Source organism: Spea bombifrons, chromosome 1 (assembly GCF_027358695.1).
Source record: "Spea bombifrons isolate aSpeBom1 chromosome 1, aSpeBom1.2.pri, whole genome shotgun sequence".
NCBI lineage: Eukaryota > Metazoa > Chordata > Amphibia > Anura > Pelobatidae > Spea > Spea bombifrons.
In genome coordinates this window covers 153,813,550-153,825,820 of record NC_071087.1, presented here as the reverse complement: position 1 = coordinate 153,825,820, position 12,271 = coordinate 153,813,550, and the positions used below count along the sequence as shown (strand labels likewise).

General features: G+C 41.5%; 1 protein-coding gene across 1 annotated transcript in view; it reads left to right on the top strand.

The window, feature by feature from the left end:
• Window positions 1-7,601: 7,601 nt before the first annotated feature.
• The window catches only part of SPEF2 (sperm flagellar 2), a 46,643-nt gene continuing 41,973 nt past the window's right edge, over window positions 7,602-12,271 (top strand). Inside the window, exon 1 of the mRNA XM_053448129.1 lies at window positions 7,602-7,723. Coding sequence (XP_053304104.1) covers window positions 7,666-7,723 — 58 coding nt within the window. The 5' untranslated portion in view covers window positions 7,602-7,665. The remainder of the gene's footprint in view (window positions 7,724-12,271) is intronic.

Here is a 12,271-nt window from a genome sequence, read left to right as displayed (position 1 = left end):
GCCCTCCCACGCTTCCTGTCTGGGTGCAGATGGACGCTGGGAGAGAGGAGCCGGCTCCGCACTGGGATAATCAGCTAATATCCATACTTTCCTCTCTGTTAGTGTCTGAGAGCCCCTCACATTAATCCATACCTCACAGGCAGAGGAGCAGCACAGGTTACTATCAATCATGTAAATTAACTACAGAATGGGGGTTTAGGGCCCCTACTTTTCAGTTGCACCACGTGGCCCTTGGTTGTCCTAATAACAAGTAGAGTAGTCAACAGACCTTTTGAATGGGGTACAATCAGCAATCCATTTACCTCCTGTGCTGCCCTAGGCCCAATGTTGGCCAGAATATGTCACTGGGCTCAATATGTGTGAATGCTTTAAGAAGAGCTTCCTTAACCATAAAGCCTACAGTGTGTGCAGATGTAAAAATATAATCAAGTGGAGGAAGTGAGCTAAAACTCTAACATACCTGCAAACGTCATGTTTAGTAAGTAAGGTAGCATATTATTTACATGCAAACTGTCATACTTGGCAACTTCCTAGGGCTGCCCCCAAAGCTCTCTCCTCTCTGGCTCATTCAAACTGTGCAACGGGGAAAGGCTAGTCACGGTTAACATGTATATGGCTAGGAAGTAGGCAGAAGTGGCTGGCACCTGTGCTTGGAGTGGTGATGGTCACACTCTGCCCCCCTACCATGAGACAGAAGACATTAACTTGGAGTCCAGGTGAATCAGTGTTTCACTTGCAGACTCTTAGTGAAACCCGGTACGTTCCTCAGATAATCCTGAGTCAGGCAGCAGACCTAATGCTTATGGGAGGTCGTTTACTATATCCTCCATTTCCCAAAGAATCATACGTAAAATATATCCATCAAGGGAAGGTTACTGGCCTACAAATCATGTGAACTTTGGGGGAAGCTGAGTGTCTGCAGTTTGATGATTTAGCAGATTCACTGGTTCGGGTAATGAAAGAAACCATCATCTGTATATTTCCCAGAGGAAATCTTAAGAAAAAATACAGTGGAAATTCTTAACGCACCATCCTGGCATTTGGCAAGCGATGAGCTAAAATCATGCTTACTGTACAGAAACAGTTTACTTTAATAGACTATGGAACCCTGATACAAGAATAGGATTGTTTCTGCTGCTCTTGCGCAACTGAATACATGAGCAAAGAAGAAAATATCTCCTACTAGGCTAAAATAATTATTACTCATTTCTGTGTCCGTTAAACGTATGTTGAAACGCAGTCCTGGATCTGGAAGCATTTTAAGAATACCCCTGCAACCCGTTGCACTCCAGGAGTCACCAAACAGAGTGGGGTTTCAGATTGGAAACTGCAGCCGACAGTGGAGAACATGACTGCAAAAAAGAGATTTTTTGTTCATTTTCATTCCCACAAGTGTGCCGCTATTTCACAATGTTTTATAACCTGGACAGTATGAGTTTGCCGTCTGCCTGGCTTCCTGTAGCATAAAGATTTATTATTTTCTTTTCTTCTCCATATGATATGCGAGTCTGCTGTACAGGCTTTGTCATCAGAATGCATGGTAGAAACATGAGGAGGCAAGAGCTTGCTTATTGCTCTTTAGAATTCTCTTCATAGGTCTTCTCAATGAAAATGTCTCGCCAAGAAAACAGTACTTAAGTATTAATTAGGGGGAGTTAGCTTTTTCTGGACACTTGTCATTCCACATGTGGAAATGGACCAAAAATGAGTTGGACAAATCTTTTGTTTTGTTGTTGGTCCATTGTTTTGTTTCATGCCCAGTTCGGAAGAAAATTCTGAGGTCTTTTTCCATTTAGAAACGGAATTTGTTGTCACTCGTCTTCACTCACACTCTCTCCTACCCTCTCACGCTCCCTCTCAATGTCTCCTTCTCAGACGACCACTTCCATGTTCCTGTCTCTTTTTCTGCAGCTCTGCTGCTCTGTTGATGTCTTGCGTCTTCTTTTTCTTCTGTCTTCTTTCTTTGTCCTCTTCTCCTCGATATCAAGCCTCCTGGAGTGCTATGGGAAAAGTGCTTTGGTATTTTTGCAGAAATACTCCAAGAGGCCAGAATAATGCCGATGGATCAATGGAGAATGGAGGTTTTTGCACCGCTCTTTCTCCGCCACTCTGTCTCCATTATTCTGGATTCACCAAGTACCTCTGCAAAAGAGGGTTCCTTCAATCTCAGAAGGCCTGGTTAATGGAGCTGATACCAATGAAAAGCGGACGAAGAAAAAAGACAGAAAAACAAGCAGAGGCGGAGCTATGGAAACAGAAGACAGGGACACGGAGAAGGTAGGGAGTCATCAAGAATCAGCGTGAGATAGCGTGAGAGTGGGAGAGAGTGTGTGAGAGAGCATGAGGGTGTGTTTTTGTTTGTTTTGTTGGGGTTAAATTTTGTTAAAATTAAAATTTGTATGAATCCGAATGCGAAAGTCTTGACATTGAAAGATCATGTAGCTGAGTCAGTGGGTGGCCTTGGCATACAGACAATTCTTCCTGAGACTTAGAGGAAGCCATGCAAGATGTAATGCTCTTAGCAGATTCCCAGTATTTAATATGTAGGTTAATGGGTTTAAAATAGAATAGAATTTTAAATAAGCTATAACACAGAACCGCATGTAAAATTAGCTATGTTTTCCAAAAACCCTGTGTTTTATATAATTTTGCAATTCTTTCTTTCCTTGTAAAAATGACATCACAGAGTCCAAAAATGCCTATATGATGCATTTTCCAGAATGGCCCAAGTGGTTTTATAAGGTCTATAGAAGACATTACTCTATTGTTAACATGAGTAGCAACGTATTTGCCCTAGGACAGGACAGCGCCCATAGCTGTCCTCTCTGCTGTCCTCTTTACTGCCAAAAACCTGAACATGACCTCATATCTCAGCACTTTGGATGCATGACATCCAGCAGTAGCATGCTATGGGGGCTGTATCAACTCAGCACAGTCCTTCAAAGTTTAAACAGTCCATTTGGGTAGATCAGAGACCTCCCTAAAGCAGCAGAGCTCAGAGGAGCCTGCACACCCAAAAAGGTGGTCTGACACTTTCGCTCCACCACCTCTTGGACCTTCCATAGTGGAACACATATCTGACCATAAACACACACTTGTACCCACGACTGATTACAGCAACAGTAGTTAAACAAGTTGCCAAAACATTAAATATTTAAATATATGGATGAAACCAGCTACAATTATTAAAAACATAATGATTCAATGAAGTTTAAAGGGAAATTATAGAGCTGGGGGGCATGCGCTGGAAAATATTTTGCATGTCATGTACAGGCAATTGTCCCGGCGGTTTTAGGTGTTGGCCTGCTATGTATTATTTAAGATGACTTTGTAGGAAAAGCATAGGTTTCAAATGAGTGGGATATGAGGGGAACTTAAGGAAGGCTAGCGGGTGTACATCTTCATACCTTTGTGAAGGAACTCAAAGAGCCTAAACATTAAAAAATATTTGGAATGCTAAGGAATTCTAAGAAAGCAGCTCGGCAGTTGGCAAACCCTTTTTTAGTAAAATGTCTAAACAAATCATGAAAGTGAATATCAACATTTAAGTCTATCTAAAAATAGAGGGATAGAGGCTTAGATCTAATTGCTGAATGAGTGGTAGATAAGTGGAACAACCTCTCAGCAGAAGTTGCAAAGGCTATCACAGCGAGGTAATTTAAACATGCATAGGATAGGAATAAAACTATCCTGGATCTAAGATAAGGCCAAGAACTGATTAAGGTTTCAGTCTATACAGCAGGAAAATATGGGCAGATTAGATGGGCAGATGCAGCCCCCTCTACTGACTGTACAAAGATCTGTCTTAGTATGCAGCATTATTCCTAGATGTTCCGAAATATAAAATAATACCCTTTTTTTGGACCAACATTGCGTTTTAAGGACGAACTTCCAAGATATCAATACTAACCACAACTCATCTAAGACATGGGCAGTAGTGCAGGGGTCAAGGAGAATGATAAATGCTGATAAGGTATAAGGTATACAGCAGTTTAACTTCTTTCTCATTTCACATCAATGTGATATTGATTGATATGGGGAATATTTAACTTATACAATTATTAATTTGTAATGTTTGATATAGCGCCACCGTATGCAGCAGCGCTGTGCAATGGGTAGACAGGACATAGCATGTATTGTACAACATAACAATTAGACAGAAACAATAGCTCAAATGAGCTTACAATCTAGAGGGAGTTAGGGTATATTACAGAAGAGGTAAAAGTGCCAATATTAGAGACGGAGCAGCCGGCACCAGTCCAAGGCTGGAGATGGACTAGGAATGGTGAACTAAAGGAAGATGAGAGGAAGGACATTAACGCATAAGTCCGTAGACGTTCTTAAAGACGTGGGTCTTGAGGCGTACAATATGTTGCTAGAATATAATATGAGCGATATTTGACATAACGACAACACAGTAATTATTTCTGCCATTGTGTGAAATTCTAAGTGCTGCAACTCATAATGGAGATTGTCTGGTCCTGAAGGTCACAGCGTGGAATGATGTAATGTGCTTAAGGAATGAAGACGCAGTTGATTAAATCGCATTGTGTTTTATTAAAAAAAAAAACGTTTAGACACAGACAGACTAGGAAAAACATGTATGAGGCTGTATGTTAGTGAACGTAGATTAACGGGTGTTCTGGAGCTTGCTACAGGCTGAAGCCCAAGCTATTTCATGGTCCTTGCACTACAAAGTTTCTAGTCTAGACTGGTGAGGTCGAGGCACCCCCGGCGCTTTACGTCCAGCGGCTGCCAGATGACAAAATTCAACAAAGTTTGTTAAGATTAAAATGTATCTAAATCCAAAAGTCTACCCACTACAGCTGTACATAGACAGACAGACAGACAGACAGACAGACATAAGATAAGAGGGCTGGCAACATGCAGCCCGGGCAGCCAAGACCAGCCATACAGCAAGTGATATAGGTGTCCGCATCAATGATAGGTTCAAAATATAAGATTCCAACTTTATTTCCAATAAATAAAATACAATAAATATGATATATATAAAACACTTAAAATCTGATGTTTGTTATTATCCACAGGTTTTCGGCTTCATCGGAGGGGTGAATGGAACAAATATATATATATATACCGTATATAGTACAAAACACACAAATTTGTTTCAGGTAGTGGTCCAAAACAGATTAGCTGAAGGGGGCAACTGCCCAGCAGCCCTCCCCAGCACACAGAGTGATGTCGAGTAAAATATGGACTCGTGTTTGCCGGCTGTGCCTTGATTTAGATTTATGTCCGTGCCTAAAAACTAACAACTAAAGTGAAATATGATTAAGGGGGAACGGCTTATTAATGGCTGGAGTCGGATATCAATTTGTCCCTTTAATTGCTTTCCATCATTAAATTAGAACGAGGAGGGGGATTGCTATAAAATTCCGCACCAACCCGACATGTGGTAAATCCAATAAGCACGTTTTCGCAGATGAATAAATTCCATGTGCCAGAAAAATGATCTTGTGGGTTTTTTTTTTATAATGGTAAAAGTTGAGCTCGCTGTCATGGGAAATTTATGTTGTTCATTATTTCAAGAGCAGCTTTTTTTTTGAGCGGCTGAAAGCCCTCGTGTTTCCTACTGCCAAATAAATGATGAGTTAATGGGGACTCGAAGGCTCCCAAGACCACAAGCAAGACTACTGTAATCTTACGGGGCCGGAAAAAAGAACTACGAGAAGAAAAAGCTATTTATGACGGTCAGGTATCATACACCATTTTAACTTTATTCCCAATTTGTAGCGGCTCCATTGACATTAATCGACACACCTCATGCTCCCTACAGGATTCCAATGAATACATCGTTTGCAGATTTTCAGATCTTTGCTTTAACTTATTTATTTAATGATCTTTCTTAATTAAGAATATGATAGACACAGCTCAGGTTCTTCGTCCTGATCGGCTGTTCATTTTGGAAACATGGTTCTTCCATTGGAGCAGAGAACAGTAAATGATGCCAAATGCCCAAAGTAAATTGACGCTCATAACAGGAAGGCAATACTCCTTTGTTTTAAGCTTCTTAATCAAGCTATGGCGTTTGATTAAGAAGCTTCATAGCCGATTGTAAATACTAGGAATAATGAAGCTGTAAGGGTGAAACGCACTGGGACCACTACAATTGCACTCGCACATGGCGGCCTATGCCTGCTCATACACAGGGACCTAGACGTTAAATAATTATTATGGAGGGGGTCTCTTATGACAGTGTTGCCCCAGGGCCCCATCTGACCTTGATCCACCATTGCTGGTAGTACTTCCAAAAGGCAATACAGTAACTTTCAGCCATTGAAAGAAATCCAGTTAAAGGGAGGCCAGCGTCAAAACCAGCATTAGGACCAAACAATACGCAGCACCAGAGGACATAATCGTAAGCGAGAATATAAGCCGAGGTTTAGAAGGTCAGACAGATAAAGAAGATTTTGAAGTTGGGACTCGGCAGGAATCATATACTGGAGCATTAATTATGTACTGTGAGCAGGGATAGACAATGTATCCACACAAGAACAGCAGTGTACCTGGCGAGGTTTGTGAAGATCCATAGAACATCGAGAAATTGTCCACCAAGTGTCCACCATGAGCAACATTGGTGCCTAATTGTGACCGTGAGACAACAGGGAACTGGGTGCACAGAAGGGCCAAGAATGTGCAGAGACAGATACCTCTTCCAGTGCCCAGGACCAGTTTGGTGACAAAACATCACACAAAGTATCCTGGAAGTGTTGTGTCTGGAAACATGGCAGGATGACGGGTTTGTCTAGAGGTACGTATCAGAAATGAAGCACATGGGATGCAAAAATGACAAACAGCATCAATACTCCAGTGTCGCTGACCTTTGCAGGGTAGCAGGTGAGCGATGATGCAACCAAAGTGCTGCGGGCGCAATATACATCGTGACACCAAGTCTTTTGATGAGATGAAGTTGCCAACTGTGCTTTGTTATTATTAATTATTCTCACATATCACTAGTATGTGATAAATTAGATGATGGGAATATATATAGAAATATTGATTCTGGGATAAACCGTGTTTGGCTTGTAAATGAAAAGATCAAGGTTCCTAATGTACCCCGCCATCTTTATTTAGTTGGACAGTCCCCAAATAGGTGTCTGTAGGGATCTGTAGTTTAATTCTTCCTTTGCTATTGCTTCCGATGGTTTGATTCACACATCTAAGCCAAAGTATGGTAGACCATTTGTAGCAAGAGCTTTGGAGGTTCCATTCCCCATTCTGTGTTAACATTCTAAATAAAATGATTAATCCAAATTTTAAACTGTTTGGGTTTTAATGCCGAGTCGTCCTTTAAACAAGAGAATTAAAATCTTTAGCAGAAGAAAAGGGTTTCCTGACTCGTATCAGACAGCAGGTGGCGCTCCAGCGCACAATGTTCTATTCATCCAACCAGTACCCCGCACTTTGGATGACTTGCTCTCTGGTCACCGTCGCTAGATGGCGCTCCAGTCCACTGCATTCTGCTCAGCCAATCTGTCTCACAGGCCCTTTTGCAAAGCATATGCGCGGCCTTAGCAACCGTATCCTAACAACACGTTGCCCCTAGTTACGAGACGCGGCCTGACTGCTGCTGGCTGCGGGCAGCCCTGGGCCGCTACTCAGTGTTATGTTACCGGAGAGCCGAGATCGGTAATACACAGGACCATGTCGGAGATCATCTGCCAGTGGCTCAACGAGGAGCTGGGACTCTCCAAGCGTGTGGGTGAGTCGAGAACAAGCCGGGCAGGAGCGAGGGCAACGCCGCTTACCTAAAATACACGGCTGCATCTGGCATGTAAAGGGTTAAACAGCCAGCCATCAGCTTCCACATGCAAAGCATATATTACTGGTTATGTATTTACCATAAATGTGACATTGAGGGACATTTAAGTGTTGTAAACCATACGGCCCTCCAGTGTCTGTGCTGTAACTCCCATCATAGGCAGGCAGAATGCTGGGAGTTATAGTGCGGGGAGTTACAGCTTCTGTTTCTTTCTTTTTTGTCTTTCTTGCCTTTTCCTTTTCTTTCTCTTATCTTTCTTTCTTTTCTCCTCTCCCTCTCTCTTTCATTCCTTCCTTCCTCTTTTCTTTTTCTCACTTTTCTTTCTTTCATTCTTTATTTCCTTTACTTTCTTGTTTTCTTTCTCTTTCTATCTAGTTTAGTGGGTTAGGAAACCATTTTTATTTTATATTATTTTCCACACTTTTTGGTTTATATTTATTTGTTTATTGGCTTTCTTATACTTTGTACATGTCCGGCTTCATGCTTATGCTTATGATCTCATAAATCCTGCACTCACTCAGAACAGCTTGAAGTTTTTTTTTAGTAAGAGTGCCCTTATTACCGTATTTATCCTCACCATACATTTAAACATAGGGGTTACAGACTCAGCTCAGCGTGGATATACGTACACGCTATACATTATAGCCAGACGGCGCTGCCAAGAGATCATGTCGAATAGTTACACTACCTGATGCTGTCGCACCTCACATGAATGGCAGCTCCCAGTGGATTCAATAACAGCTGCAACATTAACTACATTGAGATCTGTGTTTACATTGCCTCCCATATGGGCCCAAGTAATTAAAATAGTATGGCATGATTGGCATTGTGCACCCAGACATGACACACGGATCTGGTTCTTGCGTCACACATGACAGACAGATCAGGAGCATTCTGCCCGTCTAGTCTGCCCGGTTTGCTGGAGTGGAAGTTTAATGGTATCGGGCGGTTCTTTATATCGAGATCAAGAGTTTGGGTAAATAATTATTCAGTGAGGGCATTTATGTCAACGAGACCCTACATAATATTAAAAAATATAAACCCAGCTCTTAACAATTTGTTTCCTTTGGGCTGCACAGATTTTTTTTAACACAAAGTAATGTGTATTTCATGCTACAAATAATAGTGAATTTGTATCATATGTGCCATTACTTGCAAAAATATTTTCTGCATAAATTCTACATTTTACTGCTGTATACAAGAAATACATAAGTGTGATTGCTTTTACAGATAAAAATAAACATTAAATAAGTCATAAAATGTATACATTTGAGGTTGTTTTATAATCCGACCTCAAATTGAGGCCTGACTATAAGACTATGATCCAGATCCCCCGCAGAGCTTCAGGATACCAGGATCCTCCTCTCTGACAGCCGGTGGACGTCTGCGCTATGCCGTGCACCGGCGTGACATGACCTTCCGGCGCTCCGTCAGAGAAGTCCTGGCGGAAGTGACGTCCACCGGTTGCCCCTACTAGACACCAGGGAGTCTGGAGCAAGGAGGCAGGTCTGGGGATGCATTGGTAAATCGGGGGTGGGGGCAGAGTGGGATCTCTGGGGTGCAGACTGGCAAGCCGGGGAGCAGATGTACATAACTGGGGGGTATGTTGGCAAATAAAAGGAAAGAAAAAACAAGGAATGCATTCTTCTCATTCATAGTTTTTATTAAATATGAAAAAATTGTTTACATGAATTAATATTTACTAGTAAAAACTTTTTTTCCTATAGAGTAGTCTTATATTCAGGCTATTTTTTTCCTAAATTAATATTCAAATTTTTTTGGGGGGGGTCGTCTTATAATCGGGGTGGTTTTATAATCCAGCAAATACGGTACTTTGAATAAACACAAGGCTTTAGCACTGTATTTTGACCAAAAGATAAAAGTTCTTCCCAACTTCATGGCCGTTAAGGTTTTAAGGTTAATATTAACTTTGCCACAGGCTGCCACTGATCTTAGCTTCTATGAGGGCAACTTTTAAACTCAATGTCTCCACTAACGAGAGATGTCAGGCCTGGACTGGCCACCTGGTGCACAGGGCAAGTGCTTGGTGGGCAGGTGGCCGACAGCAACATACACTCACCTGATATGACCGGCCGTACAATATGTGAGCATAAAGATTAGCACTTACTTCCTAAGGTGGTCGCTGGACCTAAAGTGCCAGGGCCACCACGACATCGCCAGTCTGGCCCTGAGCGATGTAGAGACCCATAATGGTCTGTCCAGGGCCCGCTGGGTCTGTGATGCCCCCTATTCTGCTGATTGCATGTAGTGTCATCAAGAATGGGGGATCAGTGTAGGTGCGGTGATTGTGTAGGTGCACCAAACATATAAAAGGGAATGATGATTGAACACATATAGTAAAAATGGTTAAAAAGGTCAATAGGGTGTAAAAAAAACCCCAGGTCATGAAATGGTTAAAATTGAATAAATGTATTAAATTTGGCCCCAAATCAACACCGCAGACTTCTATTTTGTAACCTTTCCTCCAACTGGCTTTGTGTTGTTGTTATAAATATCGATTTCTGTGCATGTAAAAGGAATAGAGACGGCGATTTGTTATTTCAGATCTTTTTTGATGTAAGCGCAGAGGAACAGATGATTTGTGCTATTGCTTTAGTTACAGACCTTTTACCTCGCCGAATCAGCTCAGTTTCCATACTCTTACTCCTCTGAGCATTTCACAGATGCCCTGTGTGCGTAAGTCGGGCACAGAATGTACAGAAGTTCCTCAGGTACAGAACTTCTCCATGATATCCCAGAGGGACCCGACTGGAAGCATGTAATGAGGTGACGGGCCTTTCAGCTCTAGCAGTCAACAAATAATTACACACAGACTGTATGTAAATAGATATATTAGAATTATGGAAAAAGGAGCATTGTGAGCTCCTATTTTTTGTATCAACAGTTGATAGCTAAAAATAATGGGAGGACGTTTATTTGGGGGGTAATTAGTGGTGTGGCGACGGATGAGGCTTTATTTAGACTTTTGAAATAAGAATGTGAACGTGATCTAATACCTATTTTTTAAAGCAGAAGACAATAATTTTATTTCAACCATTTTAAATTATTGTGACTTTTAAGGCTGTAGAACAAAGGCATACACAGCAGACATTCTATGCCCAGGGGAGGAAAGAGGGATGTTGGGGTTCTGGGTCTCAAATGGAGGAGGTCCCTACTAAAGAGTCCCTCTTATGAGACATGGTAGGTTAGTCCAAGTCAGGCTAAACGCGAACGATTATAACTGTCTTGGTTATAAGTGGTTTTCAGTTATAGAAGGAGCCGACTACAGATCTGTGAGTTCTTGTAGAAGTTGAATGAACGCTGAAGTATTCTTAGGCTTAACGTGATCTACTGCCCCAAACAGCCTCACCAAGGAATACTACGAACTACTACTGCTGAAGGCGCTGCAGCTCCTGATCTGAGGCATACCACCCATCCCATACCACCCATCCACATCCTAAAATACGCCAATCATCGGCAGTGAAGATCTCCCATTGAAATCAATGGGAATGTCTTCAGGGTATGTGTGCGGAGGTCTCATTAGACACCCTGGAACTCTCACGTGAGCGAGCGCTAGAACCGGCTGGTGATAAGTATCTTTACATTCACATTCTCCAGCAAGACCAATGAGAGAGAGAGAGAGGCAAACAGAGCAGATTTATAGACAACATCAGTACGAATCCCTTGATGCATTTCTATGCAAAACAAGATAAAATATAACGTAACACTCAGCTACAGTGTGCAGGAAAGTGCAGAGGATGGCTGGAGCGTACCTTTCATACTGAAATATTTAGGGTTTGAGCTTAGACAGAACCTGTTGTCCAGCTCCAATTTGAAGTGCGACTGAACTCATGTTCGTGAGAAGCCATTGTTGGAGTTCACTATAGCAGAAGACTATGTAGAGTGAGGAAAGGAGATCTGTGCTGTACTCTTCATGAGAAGTAGATAACATCATGAAGTGGCTTTGGGTTGTCCAGGTTCCATCCATGGGGATCACTTTGTTGCCAGCCCTTCAACACGAAGGGTTTTCTGGTGATGCATTCCATGGTTTGTTCTTACCTTGGGTATTTCCATTACGTTGCATGGCCATCAACACCTTGTTTCTTCTCTATATTTTTCTTTAAATCTTAGGGAAATATATAATTATTAAACATGTACCACATGCGCCATATATGTTTTTATCATATATATATATATATATATATATATATATATATATATATATATATATATATATATATACCGGTATATAGACACTCAGCTAAAAGTCAGTTTTAGTTCTAAGGAAGGTTTAATACATCAAAAAATACTTATTTTGAGTGCACATTTATATTGTTTCTGTTACATAAACTCTTTACAATCAGTGTTCATCAGAAGTTCACACACACACAAATAATTGTTTTTGCAGAGAACTGGCTTATTTCCAAAAGAAGTCCCATCTCTAACAAGCAAACTGGAGCTAAGGGGAGTTACAAGGGAAGACAAACA